The sequence below is a fragment of the Microtus pennsylvanicus genome, chromosome 3 (genome assembly GCF_037038515.1).
Source record: "Microtus pennsylvanicus isolate mMicPen1 chromosome 3, mMicPen1.hap1, whole genome shotgun sequence".
Taxonomy (NCBI): domain Eukaryota; kingdom Metazoa; phylum Chordata; class Mammalia; order Rodentia; family Cricetidae; genus Microtus; species Microtus pennsylvanicus.
This window is the reverse complement of record NC_134581.1, coordinates 21,727,003-21,754,618: the sequence shown is the minus strand read 5'-3', so window position 1 is coordinate 21,754,618 and position 27,616 is coordinate 21,727,003. Positions and strand designations below refer to the sequence as shown.

The 27,616-nt window shown below is 45.4% G+C and overlaps 1 protein-coding gene across 1 annotated transcript in view; it reads right to left on the bottom strand.

Annotated features, from left to right (window-relative positions):
• The window catches only part of Ephb1 (EPH receptor B1), a 436,566-nt gene that overhangs the window by 66,988 nt on the left and 341,962 nt on the right, over positions 1–27,616 (bottom strand). Inside the window, exons 7-10 of the mRNA XM_075964864.1 lie at positions 24,401–24,563; positions 19,659–19,767; positions 18,811–18,875; positions 5,490–5,612 (exon numbers count right to left, since the gene is read on the bottom strand). Of these exons, the coding sequence (XP_075820979.1) occupies positions 5,490–5,612; positions 18,811–18,875; positions 19,659–19,767; positions 24,401–24,563 (460 nt within the window). The remainder of the gene's footprint in view (positions 1–5,489; positions 5,613–18,810; positions 18,876–19,658; positions 19,768–24,400; positions 24,564–27,616) is intronic.

Below are 27,616 nucleotides of genomic sequence, written 5' to 3'. Positions count from 1 at the left end.
CAAACTCAACACCAGAGTGCTTTTCATTCTGTAATAACATATATGGTAGCCCTGACTGATTCTCCTGGGAAATCCAGCTGATCAAAACTAAACAAAGAGCTGAAAGCGACCAATGAGATGACTCCCATGGTAACCATGAACTGATAGTCTCCAATAGTCTCCATCAAGACCAGAGTGGTGTGCTGCCTTCTCAACAGAGACCTCAGTTGATCCCACTGTCCACATGAGGAAGGGGACGGATTGGCTTTCCCTCTCTCCAGTGAGCCACCTTCAGAGTGCCAAATACTCCTCGTCCTTATTCCATTTCTCTATTCTCTCTCTTCATTCCCTCAAACTCTGTCTAGCTCTCAAAATTTTTACCCCTTCCACATGTTTTCCTTCAAGTACCCACTCACATCAGCACATCTGACAAACATTTCGTTGAAGAACAAAGTTCCACACACTAGGTCAGGTACCAGATTGATAAAAGCACATGAGCCCTGCCCTCTAATAGAACTGTGAGCCCCACGAAGAAAGGTGAACTTAAAGCAAGTAACTACGTATTAATTACATATTAATCTTTTTGAGCAGTGTCACACCAGGCTCTTCAATGATTATTTTTCATTCTTTTGCTCAACATCCTAAACAACTTTAGATGATACTTCGAAGTTAATACAATTTGTCTGTCTCATAGTTTCCAGATTTTATTCCGCTGACCTTCACTCTACGCATACCCAGCACTCCCACACCCTAGGTGCTAGACAGCCCTACTCTGCCTTCTTGGTACTTAACCTGATGGTCCTCATTTCTGGGCCCCGTCTCCATGCCAACTGCCGCCATCAACTCCAGTGGCTAAACTTCATAGTAGAACCATTTGCTACACTATACTCCAGCTTGGGTATCTATTGTGTCAATGCCCTCTCCCATCCCAACCATCATCCCAGAATCAGTCTCCCAGAACCTCTTCCCACATCTGGTCAAAGTCAGATAACTGGTCTCCAGGCTTCAGAAGACTGACCCACTCTTTCCCATAATCTCCTTCCCATCAGACCTACAGTGGTTACCATGGTCCACTCTCTGAATGCCATCCTATCGCTCAACCTGCTCAGGATCCCGGTTTTTCCTTGGGGAAAACCTGCACTACAGTTCTTTCATCGCTAGGTCAGTCTGACTCTTCAAAGTAACCCACAAGAACACTTTCCAGCAGCTTTATCCTTCTCTGACTTACTCCATCTAACTGGATTTGTCCTCAGTGGTCATTCAGGTCTCTCTTCTCTGAGTCCTCCCTGACAGCAAGCCTCTCCTCCTGTCTCCAAGGCTGTATCCTCCCTATGGTCCTCCCCTCATTTCTCAATCTCATTTTTCTTTGCATGGAGCGTGGCACTGTGTTTTGTGCTAACCAATGCTTTTCTGTGACAGAGATTGTTAAACATTGAGTACACTTCCCAGCATCTACTACAGTTTAATAATGAATGTTTTCTTCTGAACACTAAAATTAACCTCTCCTGCAACAAGCACAGCCTTCTCTGGTTCCATATTTGGTAGGCAAAGGCCTCAGTAACCTCTTTAAAACAGCCTTGTACCATCTATGAGGTGGCATTCCTTGTACACTCTAGAGATGTAGGGTGGTATGTGTGTGTCTTAGTCAGGGTTTCTATTGCTGTGAAGAGACACCATGACTATGGCAACTCTTAGAAAGAAAGCATTTAGTTGGGGCTGGCTTACAGTTTCAGAGGTTCAGTCCATTATCATCATGACTGGGAGCATGGTGGCATGCAGGCAGATGTGGTGCCCGAGCTGAGAGCGCTATGACTTGCAGGCCACAGGAAGTCAATCAACTCACTGGGCAGTATTCCCAGCATAGGAAACCCTGAAGCCCACCCCCACAGTGACACACTTCCTCCAACAACAAAACCACACCTCCTAACAGAGTCACTCCCTATGAGACTATGGCAGCCAACTACATTCAAACTACCACAGCGTACAACTACTAGCTCTCTCAAAAATCAAGAACCAGGGAGAAACAGTTCATGGCTCACAGTGTTTGCCAATTCCCATGGTGTAAATATACCTCTAAGAATCAATGCTGAACACCAATGGTAGTGCACACGGCTGGGAAGAGGCGCACAAGTTGGCCTGTATGAGCTAGCACAGGCTTACTCCAGCACACCTGAACTGGAACATAATGTCCATCTTCCTCCTTGGATCACGTGGCATTCCTTTTCTGCCACTGCCTCTCTCTCACCCTTCCTAATGCTGCGGCCCTTTAACACAATTCCTCATGTTGTATTGACCCCAACCATGCAATTATTTTTTGTTGTTACTTTATAACTGCAACCTTGCTATGGTTATGAATCATAATGCAGATATCTGTGTTTTAGTGTGGTCTTATGTGACTTCTGACCCCAAGAGGGTCGAGACCCACAGGTTGAGAACCACTTCCCTAATGCATTTCCAAAAGCCTTATTTTTTTTCAATTAGTTTTCAGCCTTGAAGGTTATTTCTTTCATGGAGTTGTTGTGGTTTAAATATTTATTATTTTTATAATATTATAATATATTATATAATATATAAATAAATATAATAATATAAATAATATTAATATATGTGCCCCATATATTAATTTACTTGAATACTTGGTACCAGCTGGCTGCAGCTTTAAGAAGTTAGGGGTGAGGGGCTGAAGAGAGGGTTTAATGGTTAATAGCACTTACAAAGTCCCAGCACCCACATGGTGGCTCATAGTCATCCACAGGTCTACTTCCAGGGGATCTGATGCCCTCTCCTGACTTCTGTGGGCACTAAGCATGTTCATGGTCCCCATACATTCCGGCAAAATACTCCCATGCATCCTAGAAGTAATACATTTTGAAAAGGGGGAAAGGGATGTGGCCTTGTTGGAGGAGTGGCTCTCTAGGTCTAAGGACAAGCAGTGAAGTTTGCTTCCCAGCTGCTCTTTGCATCCTGACCAGGTACTTCAGGCTCCTGCTGCCATATTCCTCCAGGATACACTGGATCCCTTCTTAAACCATACGCCAAAATAAACCCTTCCAACCTTAAGGGCTTCTTGTCAAGTATCTGGTCACAAGAAGAAAAGCAAGGAATACAGGAGCCCTCCTGATCCCTCAGAACCCTCAGCCCACGGAACTACACACATCCTGCAAGGACTCCTAGTGGTTCCTCTGTGCTTGCACTATAATGGTCAGAAAGAGTTGACTTTGACCACTTCCCTGACTTCCAGCTAAGTCTGTCAGCCTTCAGAGCAGAGGGGCCATTATTCTTCTTAGGAAATCCACTTCAGAGTACAGAAAGTATCCATTGAAAGCTTTTGATGGAAGAAGAGAAGAAGAGAAGGGAGGGAAGAAAGGAGGAGAGGAAGGAGGAAGGAAAGAAGGGAAGAGGGAAGGAGGGGGGAGGAGGGAAGATTGGATGATTATTGATTTTTCCTTTGTGGCTTTTGCTTTTGTTCTTGATATTTTTTTTCATATTGCAAACCAGTTTTCTCTTTCTGTACCAATTCTTCTGGGTGGCTAAGAGAAACATTGTCAATTATATTGTGTAATTGTTACTTTTTGCTTCTTGTTTGGGAACCAAGCTCTTTATTAGCTAAAAGGAAAGCCAGTCTCAGTGAGGCAGGGTATGGGGGAAGGGCATGTAGAGTATCTTGCGTTGAAATTGTATCCAGTGTCTAAATGTGAGTTAATACCCACAGGGATCAGTTCTGGGATGGCTCCAAATCACAAGAAGATGGGACTTGGTAAAGGCTGGTCAGCAGGGACAGACACAATTCTTAATGGGATGCTGCTGAACATCATGTAATTTGTTAAATGAATCTCTCATAATACCATGCAAGCCGCACCAAAAACACTGACTCTCCTCTGAGCTGAATGCACAAACACAGCAGCAGTGGCAAACGCCGGAAGGTGAAGGATAGAGCAGGGCCATCAGTTGTCCCTTTATGGGCATCCGGCAGTTGGTGAGCTCACCCCAAATTGTAGCTCCTTGGCAGGATCATAAAGCGAAAAGGCTCTTTACTCGTCCCCTGACAAAGGCAGGAGGGGTGTTGATGTGTGCTGTCTGGGATGAAATGCAGTTCAGAACACATCACTCTAAGCACATGACATAAATAACAACATTAAAATCACTAGCGCCATTACCGCGAGCCATAACAACAATTAATAACGCGGGCAAACAGAGTGCAGGACAGCAGGCACGCCTCCTCAACATTCTTAAGTTTCCTGGAGAAACCAGAGCCTATAAGAGCAATCCAATTTATCTGGTACCCAACCTTCCAACGCACGATCCTTAAATATGTCAGTGTCTAAAGAGGAAGGGAAAATTATCGACACAGAAGTGAAAGTCATGCTTCAGGAAAATATTTAACGATAGTCAATAGATTAAGAGACCCCAGTGGATAAGATTCTAGCCGGCCAGCTGGAACTGCTGAGGGTTTGGTGGCAGGTAGCAGTCTGTGGTGACAGGGAGAGTTCCAGGCCTTCCACAGTGAGGCTGGGGAGGGGGGGCAAGGATGGAGCACTTAAGAAGAACCCAAAGCATGCAGATGGTGTCCTACTGGGGTATGCTTCCCAATGTGACTCCAATTCCATTAAGTGGATTTTCTGAACCTTCGGTACATTGAGAAAGGAGCGAATGGAAGGATTATGACGTTTCCTCTAAAGATAACATATGAAGTGGCTGTCCACTCGGCATCACTTAAACATGCTTTGTTGAGTTACAATGTTATTGGGAGTTGTCACTCTGTGGCTGTCAGGTGACACGAATCAAGCATTTCAGTGCCAGGACAGCCTACACAATGGAACTGAAGAAGTAAAGACAAAGAATGCCGTAGAAGAAAGTAAAGTCGGAAAGGAGACCCAAATCAAAGAAGTACAGAGATTGCTTATGAAGAAATAATGTCCAGAATGTTTTTATCTCACACTAAGACATCTTATCCACCTACATTAATCAGGCTGGGTCTGTAGACAGATGAGATCTACAGTCTGTCGAAGAAAGATACACTTTCTAGACCAGTCTTTTGGTGTGCTTTCTCTGGAGCACCTCAGCAGGTAGTTCCAGTCCAGGCTGGGATGCTATCTGTTGCCTGATCTGGATGCCAGTGTGTGTGCACAGGAAAAGGAGAACTCAAAGTACGGAGAGAAGCCTTGGCCCAAAGTCATCGAGATGCCACTTTCAGTGAGTAGGGTCCTAGATCGGCTTTTAAAATTATTTATTCCCATCCTCATGACTAAGGACCCTACATCTCTCTCTTTATCTTGTTTTCCTGGTCTACTTCCAGAGCTACTCCCGAATCTTTGAAAACTAGAGCCATCTTTTAGTGCCCAAGCAAGCTTAGCCACTGTGACAAAGGCCCCCAAAGATTCTGAGCAATATTCTTGCATGTTCTAGTGGTCCAGATTTATCTTCTCAAAAGTATGAAAGACATCTAGAATGTTAGAAAGACAATGTTTAGACAACAAGAAGACAGAGACGAAGGGAGAGAAGAGTCATACCTGCTCCAATGACCTCTTCGATTTTCACAAAAGACACGTCAATCTCCTTGGCAAACTCCCGAACGGCTTCATTGGGGTCCTCATAAGTGAAGGGATCAATGTAGATCTTCATCCCTGGCGAGCCTTATTGGATGAGATAAGCAGGTTAACATCCAGACAGGATACGGTTCACTGCTATTACCCATGTCCCCAGCACCAAGGGTATTCCTGGGAGGAGCCCTTCTCTTAATCAGGTTGCTGTAAACTTCCTCTATGCGATCTCTTCTTCCTGGGTCTCCCTATCTCTCTTTTCCCTGGACCACTCTGGTTCTCTGCCCTCTACTTCTCCTCCATATTTTTTCTCTTTCTATGCTCTGGATGAAATGTGGAACAGATTACTTATAAGTGACAGATCGGGACCAGTTCCCACACCAGGCACTCACAGAAGGCACAGAAGCTGATTGATGCCAACCAAATGCATTAGCAGAAAAGCGGTGGTAAAATTGTAGGGTAGATATCAATATTTATCAACTTGACAACTTTCCTGAGTGGAGACCACCGTTAAGGTTATAACTGACGGCTGTGGTCCGTGGCCACAAGAGGGATGAGGATGGATTTTTTTTTTAAAGAAGAAGGGAGACGCTATTAGAAAACCCTCAAGATAGAAGTGCCAACACTGTACACCAGAAGAGAAAATGTGAGGGGAAAGCTTAGAAAATACTAATGCAGGAAAGAGCAACGTCTACATAGGAAAAATGGGTTGGGATGAAAGAAAAATGGTAATTGAACCCCCCATGCCTTCAGACACACTGAAGTATGAAAAACGAATAAAATGGTAGATGCGAAATACATAAAGGAATATAGGCCTTGTCACTGATGTATACAGTGGCAAGATAGATAGGTGTGCTTGAGGACAAAATAGAGAATTGTCACTGCAGAAAAAAATGCTTTCAAAAAGTAGAGGACAGGGGACTAAAAAAGCAAGTGGAACACACAAAAAAAAAAAAAACAAATGGATTCATTGGAAATGTAATTTTTCAACTTGTTTGATGTGTCATTAAGTGAAGTGTAGAAATTGTTTCCAGGGGCTGGGGTGGTGAAAGGTGGGGCCTCCAAAAGACAGGCTGTCTGGTCGACTGCCACAACCCTGCGGCCTGCTGTGGTGTCCTCCTGGAGGAGACAGAGCAGCAAGGGCAGGGCAGGTGGGTCTCTGTGCGCTGAGGGGATCAAAGCTGAGGCTGGGCTTCAGCTTCCTAAGGCCTTGTCTGTGTACCTCACCCACACCCTGTTCCCCATTGCCTCCTTCCGTCTATGCTCCAGTTCTGTCATTTCTCATCAGAAAAACATCGGATGCCTCTTTCAATGTCTTGATCATCTCCTTACTCAGGAAAGGATTAAAATCCTAGAACACAATCCAGTGAAGGAAGGAAGATACACCGAAGACAGGGGATATTTATTTTTTCAGTCAAAGGAAGCCAAATGCTCTGACATAAGTAAAAGATAATCCTTAAGCAAGTACTGTTCCTAGTATTCTGAACTGCTTGTTTGAAAGTAGTCAACATGTTCTAAAAGCTTCTGGGGGTAGTATTTAGAGATTAGGGACATAGCTCAGTCAGGAAAATGCTTATCCTACAGGCATGAGGACCTGAGTGTGATGCTAACATCTGTGCAAAATTCTAGACATAGTGGCATCGAACTGTAACCACAGTGCTGGGGAGGCAGAGACAGGTAACTCCCCAGGGTTCACTACCCAGCCAGTCTGGCCTAAAATAGCAATGTTCCAAAGAGAGATCTTGTCTCATAAAAAACAAAAAAACTGGACAACACATGAGGAACAACAAACAAGGTTGACCTTGACCATTGTCTATCCAACAAGTGTGCACACATGTGCTCATGATTGTGCTTGCACCCCTCCCCCATACACACCTATACATACATGAAAAACTTTACAAAACCCGATGATGTCTTTGACTTTGGAATTCACTAACTAAAATTTGGACAAAGCAAACAAAGATCATGTCCAGTCTGTTGACACCGTAAAACACTATCAACAAACTTCATGCTCAAAAACCAAGCAATAGAGCTAAAAAAAATGGCAAAAAAAAATCTCATAATGATTTAAGTAAGTTTATGACTTTTGTCTGGGGCCACATTCAGAGTGACTCTTGGCAGCAGGAGGCTTGTTGCACACCTGAAACACTCTACACCCTGGAGATATATTTCAGTTGGATAGGCATCCTTCATATCTCTCAAAGACTGCAGAATATGGCATTTAAAATATTTTAATAACAGGGCTGCTCCTGGCAGCACCAGCTACTTCAAGAGGAAGAAGGGGATTGAAGAGGCTGCTTATGGAGTTTGATAGCCATTTGGGCAAGAAACTGTTCTTGCCTGGACTGTTGGATAAACTGGACACAAAGAACCCACAGAGAGAGGACTGCTGAACTTGCCAAAAGGTGAGATGGTCTTTCGGGGTTCCTGATTCATGAAAGAGTCTGCGAGACATTCTGCAGGACACAGCAGAAAGTGACTGAACTGTCTTCGGAATTTCCTGCTTGATGAAAATGTCTGCTGGATACTATGGGCCTGAAAGCTGAAGATGGATGCCCCAACGGTACAAAAGAACTTTGGGTGACTGTCCAGGCAGCGAGTTGTCTCTGTCATTTCTAGAGTTTGGATTTCTTGTTTGCTTAGGTAATATTATATCCTTCTGGAGTCTTTGATGGAGTTGAAGAATGGATACATAGTTGTAGTTTTCCTTAGTTATGATAAAAGATAAAATAGATATAAATATTGTAACTGTAATTCTTGCTTGATAACTGTTTTGCTGTATGTAATTTTACTATGTTAAAATGAAAGCCTTCTTTTTTGTTTAAACAGAAAAAGGGGAAATGATGTGGGAGGATTTCTTTCTAATATGTTGCTTTCATTGGTTAATTAATAAAGAAACTGCCTTGGCCCATTTGATAGGCCAACCCTTAGGTGGGCAGAGTAGACAGAATGGAATGCTGGGAGAAAGAAGCCGAGTCAGTCAGTGGTCATGATTCTCCCACCCAACACAGCCGCAGGTTAAGGTCTTCCCTGGTAAGCCACCTCGTGGGCTACACAGATTATTAGAAATGGGTTAGATCAATATATAAGAGCTAGCCAATAAGAGGCTGGAACTAATGGGCCAGGCAGTGTTTAAAAGAATACAGTTTCCGTATAATTATTCTGGGGCTAAGCTAGCCATGCGGGAGCCGGGTGGGAACGCAGCCCCGCTGCCACTCCATATTACAACAACACACCTATACATACGTGAAAACCTTTACAAAACCTGATGATGTCTTTGACTTTGGAATTCACTAACTAAAATTTGGACAAAGCAAACAAAGATCATGTCCAGTCTGTTGACACCGTAAAACACTATCAACAAACTTCATGCTCAAAAACCAAGCAATAGAGCTAAATAAAAAAAAATGGCAAAAAAATCTCATAATGATTGAAGTAAGTTTATGACTTTTGTCTGGGGCCACATTCAGAGTGACTCTTGGCAGCAGGAGGCTTGTTGCACACCTGAAACACTCTACACCCTGGAGCACAGCAGTATGTGTGCACATGCGCACGAGAGAGAAAGCTCTTCGGTAGCGATGGACCAAAGGCAGCCAGAAATGAGCATCACTGACTTCCCACCTGCTGCGCAGAACAGGTGAAGCACAAAGGTAAATGGTCAGACTTCAAGCTTGGGAGAAGCCCAGGGCATCTCCGGGCTGCCCCAACCCTGCTTGGGGTCACCTAGAAACTGCCCTAACGGCCAAGCTATGAAAGCAAATGACTTATCTGGGGAATGCCAAGAAGTGGAGGAAGGGCAAAAGGAAATCAAACAGGAAACAAAAGGCGGCAGATATAAGGTGTGTCCTTAAGCCACTGACTATTGTAGGTTGTTATAACTGGCTTTATCTCCTCGAGGGCACTCTGTGAACTTGAATAGGTAACCACAAGCTTCAGAATGGGCCCTCCCTAGGGTTAAAGGAGCTGAGGTATTTCCATAGTGATTGCCATAGTCAAAATGAAGGCACTGAATGGCCAGTAACACAGGCAAGAGGGAGACTCTAGAGCCAGACAACACAGTCAGGCAAAGAAACAGAGATGCTGACAGTGGAGGTCAGCCAACATACGCAGAAGGATGAAGGAGGAAGTCAAGACAATACAAAAACACTCAAAATGCAAAGAAGAAAAGAGGGGTAAAAGAAGACACCAGGGTAGTGTCAGTAAGCTGTGATTTTCCCTCCTAATTCTGTGCATCCCCGATGCTGAGATCTGCAGGTGACATTAGACCTCCACAGTACTTTATTAATCCTGCATAATGCAGCAAGTTCAGACTTATCTCTCACAACAGCTTCTCCAACAAGAGGGGAAATGAGACTTCCCTTCTAGCTTGCCTGTGAGAATAAAGACCCTATGACAAGTGTCAGGCCCAGCTCAGCGCCCCAGGTACTGGGAAGACTCCTTGACTAATAGACTCATTACTGTTATCAACAATCTTTTTTTTTCTCAGAAGTATATGGGAGGTAGAAAAGGAAGTAAGGCCTGGTGGGCAGTGGGGGGATGTAAGCCACTCAGGGTTACATTAGTTACTTTCAAAATAACTACCTTGTTATTTTAGATCAAGGGCTTTTAAAGATGTATGCTAAGCTGTCCTGAAGGAGTTCTTCCATGGAAACTAATTAAACAATCTAGAATGGGCTGTAATGAATGGGTTGCAAGTAAAGACATATATAAGGATGAATGGGGGAAGGATTCTGCGCTAATGAGCTTTACAGATATTGGCCCCGGCCAGTTTGGGGAATAAGCTATCCCCAGAAGGGAGACAGCTCATCTCCTGATGAAGCCTCCATTCCTTAGGCCGGCAGTGTGCCACAAAGTGCACGCAGATGGGAAAATGTCTACCCTGTGACGAGGCATGCATTTCACTCCCCAGGAGACATCTGATGACTTGGAAAGTGTGGATACATATGTGCATGCATTTGCACTCACGTGTACATGCATGTAACATCGTGGTGGCTATGCTGTGTCTCGGGGCTTTGGCTGTCATGGAGGCATTTCCTCAGAAGCCAAGAAGCCTGCATAAAGCCCAAGACTATGATCTGCTGAAATGTCCAACCAAAATGAATGCCCTAAATCCTGCATCTAATGCATCACTAAGAATCACCTCCCATTTTCCTTGACATTGAGTAAAAGTATTATTATATGGAGGCAGGAAACTGGGAAAGTTCAATCAAAGTCTAAGAAGTGGCTCAAAATTAGTGCCTTCTCTCTAGCCACAGCCTGTGTGAGTACAATACAGCAGGAGGAAAAGATGGCCCTGGTCCAGGTCCTGGGCTGCAGGCAGGGGTCTTTGTAGTCCACATTAATAGAAGGATTTGGCTAAGCATATGAATACAGTGGAGACCCTTGCAAACACCTCCTCCTATGATGACAAGAGCTCCCTAGACTGAGCTCCCAAGCTCTAGCCAGCCTTTCTCAAATCCCAGAAGATGAGGAAGGGGAAAAAAATGCCTTTCGCCAGGCGGAACAGGTCATTTGTCTTTCGGCTCATTTTGTGTTTCTGCATAAATCCCGCATCAGCCTGTTCCTGCTCCCACTTGCCAGCGAGCAGTTTTTAATTATCAGGAAAACGGTATTTAGTGCAATGAATCACCAGACAGTGAACAAGGAATCAAGTCAGCAACGAAGTGAGGCACAGACACTAGAAGCCTGGGTGCAAAAGATGTTCTCTTGCTGTTAGAGGAGATGGTGACAATATGGGCAACAGACCCCTATAATACATGGCATTTTATAGTGATTGGCATGGCCTCCACACCATTGTTAGTAATAAAAATATCATTAAATACTGTTAGCCATGTCTAAGTTTCCATGTTTTTGTCATAGATTGCATAACTTTGGCATAAAAGGGGCTTGTGTGAACTTTACCTTCTGGCTGTTAGTGTCTTGATAGTTAGGGTTCTGTTAGGCAGCACACCCCAGCTTTCCCACCTCCTAGTCTACAAATCTCCAATAAAGATTGAGTTTGTAAATATGTTCATGGGGAGCATGGCTTCACTGCTGTCTGGTATCTTTTTGCATGGCACAAAATAATTCTGGAAGCAGAAGGAATTCTTTTCTATGGTCAGAGGCCCTGCATCAGGGGATCAACGGAAGTGGCTGAGATGAGCTCCGGGAATGCTAGAAATCTTTGTGGGAAATTTGAAAGGTTATGGAGACATTTAAAAGTACTAAGGGTGCAGGGGAAAACAGAGCTCACTACTGTAAACAGCAGGTGACATGTACTGACTCAGCTATGGGAGATGACCCAGTGCCCTTGTGCAAGCCTGGTGCACACTCTGTAGAACTAGTAGCAAAGACATCTGTAGGCCAGTTGTGATAACTGATCCTAGGGCGTCAGAGGTTCCAGCAAAAGCCAGTAGTCTCCTAGCTGAGGAAGGATTGCTAGAACCCACAGGGTCGTGTCAGAGAATGAGTTGGGTTGTTTCCAGTCATTAATATTCTTGTATCCCAGCAGGTTTTGATAGTCATAAGGGCATGTGGAAGTGTGCCTGCTTGTACCTCATTCTGAATCCAAGAGACACTTTGTCACCTTGTGGCCCATGCAGTTTTGTCCAGGTATTTGAGCATGAGAGGGGAGCTATTTAGAAACATGTGCAGTCCTTAAGAAACATTCTCTGATACTCTGCCTCAGGTGACAAGCCTCCTTCATTTTCTTCAATATTGCTAGACACCCAGCCAGCACTGTGGCATCCAGAGGAAAGCAAAGCTCCCAGGGCTCTTCCTGTGACTGAGACATGAAAGGGCACAGGGCTGGGCAGTGTTGAGTCAGGAGACAACACCAGGAATGGGTTGTAAACACCACAGAGACTAGAGGAGGCAGAGGGCACGGATGCCACTCTTCAAGGTCAGACTCCTTAAAGCTCCAGAACTGGAGTAAATGTGGAAGGAAGCAGTACCTGTTACTACAAGGAAGTTTGGAATGTTCAGAGAGAGTCTTGGTACTGGGTGTAGAGGAATAGGGGAACCAGATGGAAGCAGAGGTAGCAATGTTGATAGACAAAGAACGGGGGTATCAATTACCAAGCACAGGCCTGATAACTGTTTTATCGGCAGTGGAGGGGGATTCTGAGATCAGGACACTGGAGAGCTTGTTTTCCTGAGGAAGGGACTGTAGGCTGAGGAAGTGGTTGTGAGTAGCCTCAGTAATTACTTAAGGTGTAAGATGGCAGCACTTGCAACCAAAGCACTGGGAGGAGAACAAGAGAATAGGCAAGATCAAACACTCCTGGAGAATTGCTTAACACCTTCCTGCCTCTTGGGTACCTATGACCAGGACAGACAAGTCCTTCCAGGCAAGGATCTCTGGTGCTGGGCTGCTGAAGTCCTACTGGGAACCTGAGGGCAATAGATAATGACCTTGGAACTACTGGAGATAACACTGCAGAGGCTCTGGCTAGGAGCCAACAGCACACATATAGGTGAATCTAGATCTTTCCATTTATTTGACATTTAATAAACACTGACTGCAAACTCAACCTGCTTTTATACCAAGGAGCCTTTCCTTGTATGTCTGCAGGCCTTCACTTATATATGATCTACTCTTAATGTCCCAGTCCGTCTTTTCCTTCCAGGGTCCTCCTGCACTTCCTACCAGGTCTCAGGTGATTCCCTGGGGGCCAAGTGCTATCTCTGAAGTTCAGAATGTATCAACCACCCAGAATGCAGTAATTCAGACATGCTTCTGGGTGTGACTTCATCCCATCTCCCCTCTAGGGCAGGAATCTTTTCAACAGCAGCCATTACTAAGAGTTCTCAAACCCTTGCCTTACTGTAGAGGAAGCTCTTTGATGGACAGTCCTTGTGCATCTGATAACATCCTGCCAAAGAGTCAGACACTTGCCACACAGACACAGGCAAGCAGGCAGGCTGCTCTCGTCTGGATAGGTGCTTTGTAGAATGTGTCCTTCTTGAAATCGGGTCTCTAGGATAGAGTCCATGACCCTGAGTGGGTTCTTAACAGCACAAAGAGGGGATGTAAACAGTTAACACAGCAGAGTGCTCAGAATGGCCTTACTAGTATTCTTCATCAGAGGTGCCACTGAGAGCAACCACATGATCAGCTGGGTTTTTTTCCCCCCACACAAATAAATAGTGTGTGGGATTGCTCCCTATTTGTACTGCTTCGGTTTTGTTTGAACCTAAACACTAGGTTCCAGATTTAGCCTGCTAACATTTTGTCTTGCAGATTTCAAATTAGCATTCAAAGCTGTTGGGTAGCTCTGAATTTTGATTCCGTCTTTTATGGTGTTAGTTCTGCTTCCCAACTGTTACCTACAAACTCGATCAGCATCCCCACGCTTGCATCTGACTCATGAAGTTAAAAAAGCAATCAAACAAACACGGATTGAATAGGACAAGAACTAGAATAACGCCAGGGACCTTCCCCCTGAGTGATAGTCACTAATTCACTTTCCCTCCATGTGAAGACAAAGTCTGTATCTACTTAACAATGCCTTCCATTATACCATATGATGTTTTTTTTTTTGCCAAAATAATCATTTGCTACCCGTAATTCTTGAATTTACTAAATATATGGTCTAATTAGAAGAGGCAAGGTCCCATATTTTTTTCTTAATCACCTCTTGTCTATTCCTAATGATGACAGAATTCCAGTTCATATTCCCAGACCCATGTGCTTCACAGTAGCTTGGGGATTTGTCTGGGCTGGACTCACAACTGTGTCCTCCCTTTGCTCCTCTGCTTTGTCTGAAGATTTCTGTGTTTTCCAATCTCAAGTATGATGATTGGATTTTATGTCTATTTGCCACATATCAAATCATCTGAGTAGGGAGCCTCACCTGGAAAAGCATACCGATTTCTTTGATTGATACAAGAAAAGCCACTCGGACTGTGGGTGGTGCCTTTTGGTATCAGTGTAGATAAAAAGGACTTGGCAGAAGAAAAATTATCTCTTGCCTGACTGATCTTCCTTTTGCCATCAGCTAATCTATTCCATTGCTGCTGATTCCTATACCAATACCAGAACCAGCATGCCCAAACTTCACAGTCCAGCTGTCTTTAACACTAGGGACCAACAGTTCTCCAGGAACTTTTAGAGTTTCTGGTGCCAGATTGAGGCAGCTGAGGGCCCAGCTTCAAGGAAGAGTAGTTCTCAATTCTCAGTTTCCAGGTGTGATTCTACTGGTGTGTGTGTGTGTGTGTGTGTGTGTGTGTGTGTGTGTGTGTGTGTGTGATTATTCATCCCTTTTGGTTCTCCAGAGAATCCTGATGAACACAGGTCCATACCTCATTTATTTATTTATTTTTTTATCAAAACATGCCAGTAGACGTAGTAATTTGTATCTTTCACTCAGAGGCAGTTTTCTTGGGACTGATCCTAAAGCCCTTAACCCTTCCACAAACCTCAATCCCTTTATCTCCAACCACATGCAACCCACCCAGCTTAGGAATCAGGAATGGCCTAAGTTCCTTGGACACCTGTTTGCATTTCCCCCAAACAGAAAGAACCACAATTTCCTGAAGTTCCATTCCTAAACCCTCCCTGTCCTACCAGGGTCATCCTGTCCAGGTCTTCTGTCCTTAGCCAACAATTTACGAGAACTGGGCCAAGAAACCATGGCGACACATTATCTATCCATTTGTGAGCATGAGAAGCCCATGACCCTTTCCATACATCCTTGGACATGAACCCCTGGCTCAATAACTCTTTATCAGACCAACTGGCCCACCCTCCAGAGAGTGTCTTTCCACCAATTCAAATTCCACTTTACATCCCTGTTCACCAAGTTCTAGAGCAGCAGTTCTCAACCTGTGGGTCACGACCCCCACAGAGGCTACATATCAAATACCCTGTATAGCAGATATTTATATTCTGATTCATAACAGAAAAATAACAGTTACGAAGTAGCAATAAAAATAATTTGATGGTTGAGGATCACCACAACATGAGAAACTGTATAGAAGGGTTGTAGCATTAGAAAGGTTGAAAACCACTGTTTTAGGGTCAGGATGAGATATGAGCCAGTTCCTGAATATAACATCATGCTTTCCAGCAACCAGATCTATCATGCCTTGACTAGTCAGGGAAGATAAATTTGCAAGCATTTTCTTTTCTGTCTCTTTCAACCTCTGTGCCACTTTAAAATGGAGAATCTGGAAGACAAGAACCACCAACTCCTTCGTGGCACCCCCAGAGGAGCCAGGGGACATGGGGTCCCCAAGCAATGGAGAACAGAGCTGAGCATCTACTACAGATGTTCTGTCACTCCCAGACTAGGGAGCCCTCAGAGCTCCAAAGCTGTCCACATCCCGTGGAGGAAATTCATATGAGGAGTCCAGGCACATGCACAGTTGTGTACATATCTGCATACACACTTGAGCTTTCTGACTCCTGGAATGGGACTCAGAGGTGGGGACTCACAAATCACCAACCAGGGTGTGGAATACTCCTTTACACTGTGTGACTATATGCCACTGTGATAGGTTTAATAAAAAGCTGATTGGCTGATAGCTAGGCAGGATTTTTAGGGCAGAGAGAATGCTGAGAAGAAGAAAGGCAGAGTCTCCAGCCAGATGCAGAAAGGAAACAGGAGGTACAAGATGAAAGAGAGGTAATTCCACATGGCAGAATGTAGATTAATATAAATAGGTTAATTTAAGTTGTAAGAGTCAGCAAGTAGCAAGCGTTAGCTAATGATTAAGCATTTATAATTAATATTAAGCCTCTTTGTGGTTATTTGGGAGTGGCTGCTGGAACACAGAAAAACTCTGCCTACACCAGGGCATCTGGGATTAAACATAGAACTCCACCCAATACTGGGTACATTGAGCCTTTGCTCTACGGAAAGATCATGAGGTCTACAGCCAGACCAGAGGGTGCATAATCCACCTCTTCCACCCTCAAGATTTGTCACTCAGGAAGTCACTTGCCCTTCCAGGATTACCTCTTGTCTCCTTGAGTGGCTGTGAAGACTATGGGAGTCAAGCAAGGCAAGCTGCCATATTAAAGTTCTTAGTGTTGGCACAGATGGCATCTTCTGTGGCCATCCCTCCCACCTCTACCTGCCCGTCCTTCCTTCCCCGTCAGGCTCTTCCTTCGCCAGAGTTTTAGTTTTCTCATCTGCTCTTTGTGTGCTGGCCTTCCTCTCACTGCGATTCTCCAAAGAGACAGTTGTTCATAGGAAAAAAGTACATACATGCACTCAGCGCACAAGGGTGTGGCCTCAGAAAACCCAGGTGTGTGGGAGGGAGCAGCTGTCAGAGCCCAGGAAGGCAGGTATCAGGGGTTGATTAAAAGAGGATAGTTGTGCCCAGAGGAGAGGGCATCTAGGAATGGCTCATACATCTAAGGCAGCCGAAGAAGTAAACTGAACATCCCTGTGAGAACTCTACATCCATCTAGCATCAACCGGTGAAACTTGCTGACTGACTCCAGCCATCCTCATGGGAGGCAGGTAGCAAGGACCCTATGGCTGAAGACTTGGGATTAGTTCTTCTACAGATGCTTGGAACCAGAGATACCTCCCTCTGTGGCTATCAAGGTGATGAGCCCCCAATCTCCCACACGAAGCCATGAGCATTTTAGAAACACATCTGTGTACACCCAGTAGCCTGACAAAGACACACTTCAAGAGAAGAACAGTCAAATGCCAGGCTGAAGTTGTCCGAAGAGCATCATCACTGCCCTGGATGCCTGGGGATCCTCAGAAAGACGCCGTATCTTTAGAAAGAGAGTTCTTGGCTGAATCACTTTTGAGCACTGTTTTGAAGTTTCTGGACTTCAAAATGACATGGCATCTTTTGAACCCAATCATGTATTCTTGTGGTCCTGACAGCTTTCAGGCCAATAGGACCATCTATAAAAGTTTTATCCAAAGAGGCCAGGAACCAGATCTGAAAAGGATATTTAGTGGCTCATCACAGCAAGGAGCTGGCCCACAGCCAACAGGGAGCTAATGTCAGAAGCCAGAGCGAGAGAAGGGACGCAGAGAGTGAGCTTTGGGACAATTCTGTGGTACATATCTTCTGAGAGTCAGATATCAAAGTCTGACTTCAAGAGCTGGCCTGGGGAGTCCTGGAGCCTTATGGTGGCTTCTCCTTGCAATGCCTACCCTGTACACACCCTAGTTATTAAAGGTTTGAACTTATATAAACCTTCAGCTGGGTCTTGATTGAAAAACCATATCTACAGAGTGCCTTTTGAGCAGCCCGAACTTGTACCCTCCACTCTAGATAGAACACATTCTCCTTCATAACATGGCTGCAGCTGTGAACTCTGTATTCCTCCTCATCTCAAGTGACCTTGGAAAAGAAAAGCCGTCTGGTCCCTGAGAGTTTTAGTCTTGGAAGCCATGTTTACTAACAAAAGAAGCAACCCAGTGAACCTGAACCCATGCTTCAGGTTATCCATGTCTATGAGATCTGCTCACTGCTGAATGCTCGGAACAAGAATGGTTCAGGACACAGGAGGAGGATGGGAGTGAGATGTGGTTTACGGAGAAGAGCCTGGTGTGCTGGGGAAGATTTCTCTGGGTGTGTGTGGACTTCCGAAAGAGTCATTTAGAAACAGTGTCTTCTTTAAGGATCTAAATACCTGCTGCTGGAAGCAGAAAGGTGGTCCACATATCCTCCCGGGAACTATTTGAGACTGCAGTGCTGGAATCATTCAGAGGAAGGAGCAGCAATTTTGATATAGAATTATATGTATGTTGGTGAGAGAAATTTGAGTTTCAAAAGGAAATTTTTTTAAAAAACAGGCTTAAAAGAGAGAGAGGCAGGGGTAAGATAATGAATGCGAGAAACTTTTAAAGGTACTGTTTAAAAGAAAAAAACGCTTGGGAGATACCCCAGCACTTCAGCCTCCTGGGCTCTGTTATCTTTTTAATTCCCTGCATTCATGTTCTCTGGCTTATCTGTGAATTTGGTTAACACATTCCCCAGCCGCTCAACTGGATAAGATAAGGGAGAAGATGTTAATAGAGAACCCTCCATCTTTCCCCACTGAGTGTGATTTCAGGATTCATTGACTTGCTAAACCCCGTCTTCCCCTGTCTCGAATATGGCTTATCAGTGCAGAAAGTAATCTCCCACCAGGAATCCAGTGACTGTCCATAAAGGGCGTGCAGTGGACAGCCTGGGGTCTCCAGGGACTTACAGAGAGGGGCCACTTGGGCTCGGAGGGCTTGTCAGACATTTGCTGTTATACCTGATCATAGCTAGAGTGGCTCTGAGGACCACTGTACACACAGACTCGCTTGATTCCCGGGGCCCTCAGAGGAGTGTTCTCTCTACTCACCTCGGCCTGTGCTGTAATGCTGGAGTTTATCGCTGTACACGGCCTCTTTGCTGTAAGCTCGTTTCCTGCAGACAGAAGAGAGGCTTTTTTTAGCAGGGTCACACCCAGGCCTCGTGCCCAGACACAGAACTCAGCCTAGGTGCCTCCTGGAATCGGGAACTGGGACTCATCACGGGAAGGTTTTGTTTCTGCCTTGACTTACATTCTGGTTGACCAACACACATTCCCTTAGGCAGAGGCTCATCTTTCAAGCCAAAGACCTGCAGGAACCAGGAAAGGCTGTGGGCACCTGCCAAGAGGGCATTGGTGATGAGGGGGCCCATCAATACCAGTGAACTGCAGAGCCGCTCGGTGAGAGTCGGCTACAGGACTTTGCAGGCAATACCTTGGATAACCACCCAAGGCAGTTGCAAACAGTATTAAAAATTCACAAGGCCTTCAGGCCAGAGCTCAGCAGAGCTCCGCTCACACCGTCTCTTCCTTACCCCCTCTCCTGCCTGCTTGCCTTCTGCCTGCTGCCCAGGGCCTGAGCTCTCCAACCAGAAGACTGTCGGTGCAGAGCTGAGATGCTCCAGTGGGTCAAATGCAATTTTGTAACTGTCACTCTGGAAAGTCCTTGTGCATGAGGGGCTAAATGTCTTGGCTAAAATGAGGTTGGAGGATGGATGCTGTTTACTTATAGTCTTGCCCAGTTCCCATAGCAGGTTTTTATCCAAGGCACAAAGAAAATAAATCGCCTTGAGATTTCTAGGCTGCTGGTGGAAGAACTCACCCAGGCTGCCCAGCTTGAGGAAAGGGGATACAGAGAGGGGCTTCCTGGGTTTGGGAGCATAGAGGGGAGGACCTACCTGCTGCAGACGATGGAGATGGCCACCAGAGACACAACAAATACGACCCCAGCTGCTGCGGAGCCAGCAATCAGGGGTAGCTGTTCTCTCAGCTCGGACTTGTAATCATCTAGGTGAGAAAAAAAGGATTTAGAATCTTCCCCATAAGGCCCATGCACATAGCTGGACTCGGTGCATGACACCAAAGACACCAGATATATGGGTATGTGGGGGCCCCAGTTTCTCATGCTTCTGAGTGTGAAACAGCAGGTAACTTCTCCCAAGAGAAGCTGACCCCAGCCTTCACGGCCTGGCTCCAAAGGTGTCTCCAAGTCCCATTGGCCGCATTAAAGTAAGACCAATGGAGGGGAATGGAAAGCCGTTGCTGAACAGCTTACGCTGTTGAAATGCAGCTTGTCAACAGATTCACTGAGCAGACTTTTACAGTTTATCTGCAGTCAGCCAGCGCTGCAGCAGGAGCTGTGCAGGATGAAGAGATGCCAGAGAAATTGCCCAGCACTCTGAGTTCCCACTCGACAAGGAAAGGATTGAGGTTTCTGCCAAGTGCTAATACAATGCTGCATTACTGGTAGAGTGGAACAGCTTGGGGTCACAGAAGTGGGCGGAGATGGTCCAAACCCTGGTGTTGTCTATGTACTCTTCGTGATCTTGGAAGAAATTGTTTTACCTCCATGATTCTCAGGCCTCTTGACAGTTGATAAAAGGTCAAACCACATCTAGTATCTGACCTACATCACAAATGAACCCAAATTCTACTTCTCTCTTATTGAATCCACACTAGCCACCCAAGTCAGCTTGTTATCCTTATCATGGTGGCGGCGGTTGTCATTAGACACTGCTAAGAAGCCATTACGTACGGCTTTAGACCCAGGCATGGAAGGCCAAACTGTTTCTATTGTATTAAAATTGGAGTTGTCAGATACAGCAAACAAAAAGCACAACCTACACTTCAGATAACTGAGGAAATATATTTTAGTATAAATGTGCACCAAATAATGCATGGGTGATTTTCATTCTTAAACATTATTGATCTGGAATTCAAATTAAACTGGTCTCTATATTTTATCTGGAAACCTCAATGACAAAACTCAGAAGGGTCCCTACAAACCGTGAGCATAGTTGTTAAATCCCACTATTTCTGAGCCCTTCTTCAAATCTACTGGTGAAATCAGGATGAATGCATGTTTCACCAATACCTCAGCTAGGTTTTTATGCTTTCCAGTATTGTGAGCCATCTTTCATATATTTGGGCAAAAAAAAAAAGGAACTTCTATAGATAAGGCTGCTGGCTCTTAGTGTGTGTGTGAATGTAAACACATAGGTGTTGAGACCAGAAGACAACTTTGTATATTTCTCAGGAGCTATCCTCCTTAGTTTGGTGTGTGTGTGTGTGTGTGTGTGTGTGTGTGTGTGTGTGTGAATGTAAACACATAGGTGTTGAGACCAGAAGACAACTTTGTATATTTCTCAGGAGCTATCCTCCTTAGTTTGGTGTGTGTGTGTGTGTGTGTGTGTGTGTGTGTGTGTGTGTGTGCAAACACATGGGTGTTGAGACCAGAAGACAACTTTGTATATTTCTCAGGAGCTATCCTCCTTAGTTTGGTGTGTGTGTGTGTGTGTGTGTGTGTGTGTGTGCAAACACATGGGTGTTGAGACCAGAAGACAACTTTGTATATTTCTCAGGAGCTATCCTCCTTAGTTTGGTGTGTGTGTGTGTCTGTGTGTGTGTGTGTGTGTGTGTGTGTGTGCTGTGTAGATGTATGGAGGTTAGAGGTAACACAGATATATTCTGCAATAGAATCACCATTTTTTAAAATACACAGTCATCACAGAACTTGATCCAGATGGACTGGCTGGCCATCAAGCCCTAAGATCCCTCTGTTTTCTCAGCCCCGGGATTACAGACACAAACTGCTCTACCTGGCTATATATATATATATATATCGGAACTCAGATCCTCATATTTAGACAGCAAACACTTTACTGATAGCATCCACTTTGTCTTTTGAGACAAGATCTCTCACTGAAACCCAGGGCTTACCAATTAGACTAAATCGGCTGGCCACCTAGCCTCGGGGATCCACGTATTTCTACCTCCCTGGCACTGGGATTACAAATGTGTGCAACCCTGCCAAGTTTTCTTTTTCTGTTTTGTTTTTAATATGGGTTGTGATGTTGACTCTTGTGTCCTTATGCTTTAAAGCATATTGCAATGAAGCTATCTACACAGACTGTTGTTGACTACTTAAAGCACCTCATTCTATAGACTATAGAAAGTAGCTAAGAAGACTGGAGGTGAGATTTCGGGTTCCTCAGCTGAGAGTGTTGTTTGTGAATTTGTGATATGTGTGTGTGTGTGTGTGTGTGTGTCAAAGTATGGCTTTATGCAATCTGAGTGCAGGTACCCATGGACATCAGAGGGCATTGGGTCCTCTGGAGTTGGAGTTACAGGTGGTTCTAAGTCCACTCCTGAAGTGAATGTTGGGAAGTGAACGTGGGAAGACAGTACACATTCTTAAGAACTGGACCATCTCTTCAGCACCACCTGGGAGCTACAATGATGAGTCTTTGACAAAGTCTTCATAAATCAAGTCTTCATAGAACAATATAAAACTCAAAGGTAATAATGATGATGATGATGATAACGATAATAATTAATACTAATGGGGAAAAAATCAGTCAAAGGTTAGCACACAGTAGCTAAGAGTGGCCAGGGCACCATGTGGCAGTCACCTACCCAGTATAGCCACTGATCTAGGAGGGTCCCACATGTCCTCCTGCCTTGATGGCCCTCCTACTAATCAGTCTTCAAACTCCTTTTCTGCTGCAGACCCGCCTGCAGCTTCTGTGAGCATCATCACCAATAAACAAGTACCGTCATTAAGATAAATTCTCTCAAATTTGGCCACTTACCAGAACTCTCTTACATCTTCCCTCTCTTGGGTCTGCAAAACTTAACTGCCAAATGTAAAAAGAATAGCCTTCTTGGGGGAGATTTGTTACTTCTTGATTTGTCTAGCAGAATTGCCAAGAGACCAGTGCTCAGAGCATTTGGAGTTTGGGGCTTTTAATCCTGTGTACCTCCTGATGCCAAAGTGCCTATAAATCTGGATGGTAAGTGAGGTGCAAAATGGGGGAGCAGAGTCCTTCAGGGAGAAGCAGATGGCCTGCGTTCTTCCCATCCCAGAAGTGTTATTAATCTCAATGAATGGTTCACCTTTCTACTCCATCTCACCAGCCTCGAAACGTGAGAGAAAGCTCACCTGGCATAGACTCAACGGGCTACACACTCTAGTCTCAGAAGGGCCAGACGGCTCATGCAAACCATCCAGCTGTGTTGCTTCGAAGTGGGGGGCACCATCTGGGGTAACCGTGGCTCTCCTTAATCTCTCTCCTCATACCAGAAAACAACCCAGCCCTGGCTTCCATAACTTTTTTTCACAAGAAATTTATTAAACAATTTGTTTTTTTTTAAAAAAAATATTTCTAATTAGTGTAGAAACCGCTTTCAAATATGCGTGTCAAGATAAAACCTCAGGTCTTATCAAGCACCCAGCCTAAGAGCGTCAGTCTAAAATAGAAAGCTTTGTGAAAAAAAGACACTTCAAATGTGTGTTAACTAGCAAGGAAAACATGAAGGGCTTCCAGTGGATGGGCTGAAGAATAGATTGACATTTAGAAGTTCGATGGAAATGGCTCATGAATGAGTCGATATAGGCAGATAGATAGGAAGAAAGATACAGGAGGGCACAAACTCTGGCAGAAGGCAAGCTAAGGGAAAGAGGTGGGTAGTGAGGCAGCCATAACCATGCACAATGCCAAGGCTGCAGCAGATTGTCCACTGAGCTAATGATGGGGGTGGTCTCAGAGGACTCATATTTAAAGGTGTGTGTGTGTGTGTGTGTGTGCAATAGTTCATAGAAATGGCAACCTGGAAGGATCTAGAATGTCCCAGGAAACAAACCTCTTGGCATATATCTATGAGACAGTTTCTAGCCTGAGTTAATTGAGATGGAAAGACATACCCTAAATATAGGTGACACAGGGGTCCTGGATTGGATAAAGAGGAGAAAGGGGCTTGGTGCCACCATCCACCTCTTCCTGTTTCCTGACTGTGAAAATGATATGGACAGCTGCTCAGGTTCCTGTAGCCATGACTTCCCACCATATGTCCCCCGCCCCCGCACTGTGGGCCAGGACGATGAATGCCTCTTTCCTTCCGTTATTTCTGCCGTGAGAAAAGGTATTCAGAAGGATGTTTTTCTCTCTCTGAAAACACCTGAGCAGGTCATGGGTGAAGTGACTGTAATATTCTGAGATCCTGGGCACATGGCCCAAACATTGCCTCCTCTTTTTTCTCCCCTTCTCGTAAGTCCAAGCATAGAGGAGTGAGATGGAGGGGAGAAGGAGGCAGCCCAGGCCCCTGAATCCTCTTAAGGAGACAAAAAGGCACCTGTAAGACAAAGGATCTCACTATCCCGATGCAGAAACACAAAGAGTATGCAGCCACATGGGGTACCCTTCCAAGGCATTCAGTCAAATGGTGGGAGAGACACAGACCAGACTTCAGAGTGCTGAAACAGTCCACATAGCCCTCCTTGGAGGCCAGACCTACATCCCTAGTCTAGCGGGACTGGGTATCGTGGAGATTTATATGGGGTTGTTTTCTTTCACCGTTGCCTGCCCTGTGCCTGCGTCGTTCCCCACCCCACCCAACCCTCACTCCCCCTCACCTGCCTTACCATCTGTCAGCGTCTGGAAGCACATCTTGCCACTGAATTTACCATAGCCAGCCACAGTCCGGGCACGCACTTGGACCACATACACCATGCCGGGCCGTAGCCCATCAATACGGGCCGTGTTGGTCTGGCTCCTGGCCATGGAAGAGTTGAACTCATTGTGCTCCTAAAGAAGAGAGAGACAAGGGAAGGGAAAGGGTCGTCAGACGGCTCCTGAGCACTGTGACCCCAGGCAGCTCTGTGAGGGTACTCAGTCCCATCAGTTCTTGGTCTTACACCTTTGGTAGAAGTTGTCCACGTTCTGAATGAGGACAGCCTGCCTGGACCAAGGGAATGGAGAGCCAGTTTGGGCCATGGGTGGTGGCGCCCTGAAGAAAGGAACCTAAGGGAAGAGTTGAGCTCCTACTGCCTGACTGGACGTTCGTAGATGTTTTCCGCCCATGCCCCAGCTCTCCCTCGGGGTTCACAGATAAAATAACAGCTCCTGTCAGCTTTTCAGAGTCCATCACATCTCTGACCTCAACAACGGGAAGCTTTGCGGCCTCCACGGGCAGCTCGTCTACCTCTGCTTGCCTCTGCTGAGGTGCAGTGTTTTCTCTCCCTGCTCGAGATCTGCTAGCCCTGCTATCCAATTACTGTTCTGGATGACTCCTGAAGTTCCTCCGAGTGTCCAGGAAAGGGCTTTGGCTCTCGTCTGATGAAGCGGCAGAGGTGATTCTAGACTGCCTCTCACACCTGTTTCTGCCTTCTCCTGGCCTTATCTGGGTATGTATGCTCCAACTGCCACCATCAGCTCCGGAGACAGCATGTCTCTTCTCCCTGGGACCTCATCCCTCCCATCAAGTCTAGGAATCAATCCATCTTTCTATCTGCCTCTCTCTAATACCTGATGCCTTGTTCTCTATGGTCTCATCTGTCTATCCCATATCTCTGGTGTGTGCTGACTTGTGTATATTAATTGTGTTTCTCCCTGGCTCTTCTCACCATAAGTACTTTTAAAGCATTCATCTTCTTGCTGCTGGTCTTATTTAATAACAGATTGTGACTGAACTCCAATCCCTTCTGAAGCTTCTCCCCACCATATGATGTGTGCTCAGTGTCAAGGTTCTTATCTTAAGGGGCCCCTGCTTTAACTATAATCAGATGGAAACCAAACTTCTCAAGCTAGACAACCATGCCCTTCAGGATGGAATCAGTCCTAATCTCTCACATTCCCTCTAAGCTGTGGTTTTACTATTCCTCTGGGACCACACCCAAGCCACCGGCATTGCTCAAGGCTGTTTCCCCACTCTGAAATGATCCTGCTCCCTCCAGGTTATTTAAGCTCACATCCTCCAGTGCCTCTTCCCAAGAGAGTCCTATTTTACTTCCCTGACCCATAGGCTCTTCCTTACCGTCTTTGCTGTTTACAGCTCACTCCTGCTTAGCACCCTATACATCAGTCTGGTCTCTGTTCCACGTGAGCACATCTTCTCTCTGTAAGGGTTCTGGGCTCCCGCTAAGTGTGCAAGAACAACAGCTGAGAGTCTGGGTCTGCCTCTCTACGCACAGTGAATGCTGGTGAGTGAGGACTGCATTGAAGAGGAAGAGGCTGGGCCACGAACAACAGGCCAATCCCCGACCTTCTGTGCAGATCTGGGAAACCATTAGGCGCTCTAGGCTGAATGGTTCAAGAGGCAAGGAGACAATTGAGAGAAAGGGGCACACAGAGGTTCTACAACCTATACGCTCAGCCAAATCTCAGGGAGAAAACATGGGGAAGTGAACTAGCACAAAAGAGAAATTCTCATTTTCCTCAAATTTGTAGAACTGTGCTTTGCAAAAGCAAAGCCCACTGGGTTCTCTCACCCGATTCGTCAACCAGGTTTTTGTATACATGGGTGTGTATGTGTTGTGGTTCCAAAGTGTGGTTGGTCTCTTCTGGGGAGACAACACCTTGAGGAATGGATTGGAAGACACGCAGATGACAGGAGTGTGGATTGTGTAATGTGGTAGTGGGAAAAGGGTTGTGCAGATGTATCAAAAGAAAAAAAAATCCAAGGAGAGAGCTATTCAGATGAAATCAGGAAAGGGGAGCATAAAAACCATCATACAGATGAAAGAAATCAGCCACATTGCATTGGTAACTGGAGAGCAGGAAGAGAAAAAAAACAGACTAAAAGAAGGCACGAAAAGGCCAAGGAGCTTACAAAGTGTACTGGATAGTTTTGTGTCAATTGACATAAGCTAAAGTCATCTGAGAGGAGGGAGACTCAACTAAGAAAAACCCTCCCATAAGATCGGGGTCAGAAGACAAGCCTGTAGAGCATTTTCTTAATTAATGATGAAGGGGGAGGGCCCAGACCATTGTGGGTGGGGCCCCCTAGGCTGGTGGTCCTAAGTTCTATATGAACTGTGCAAGCCATAAGGAACAAGTCAGTAAGCAGAACTCCTCCACGTCCTCTCCATTAGCTCCTGCCTTGTTTGAGATCTTGCCCCAACTTCCTCTGAAGGTGAACATGAAGTGTAAGCCAAATAAACCCTTTCCTCACCAACTGGCTTTTTGGTCATGGTACTTCATCACAGCAATAGAAACCCTAACAAGACACAAAGAATTAGCATATCTGGCATGCAGGTGGCATGGGGGAAGTAATGAAAAGCTTTGGCTTAAGAAATCATGGGTTCAAGGTTAGCTTCAATTGACAGTGGAAAGTTACAAAATGGCCCTTCTGGAGGGGTTTCCCACTGAGCGCTGGGGGTTGTTGTTTGGACAGGAACTTCTCACTGGCCTGTGCATCTACTTGAAGAACTGGGGCTGGAGAGGATTCCCCTGGGCTCCTCTCCACTCTGCTGAGGGACTGAGCAGATGGAAGGCTGTTCACTGTCGAAGGGATGTCATCTAGAACTTACTAATTACTATTTTGACACCCTGAAGACAAGAGATGAGAAACTACGAGCATCACCCCATCAGGTCGCGAAGAAGAACGCACCATTGCTACAAAATGCAGGCAGCTGTCTGACTGCTCTGGTTTAGCTGGAATCAGATGGAATCACGCACTGCTTGAGATGAGTGAACCGCTGACTGGGTGGCGCCGACTACGGGGAAAGCGTTTTTTGATATATTGGCATTTGGATGGTGAGGACCAAATGTTAACCCACAATCACTTTCCAGTCCACACACTCCCAAAGCGGTTCAGTGATTAAAACGGGCATCAGTTCTTGTTCTTTGCCAAGTCATTA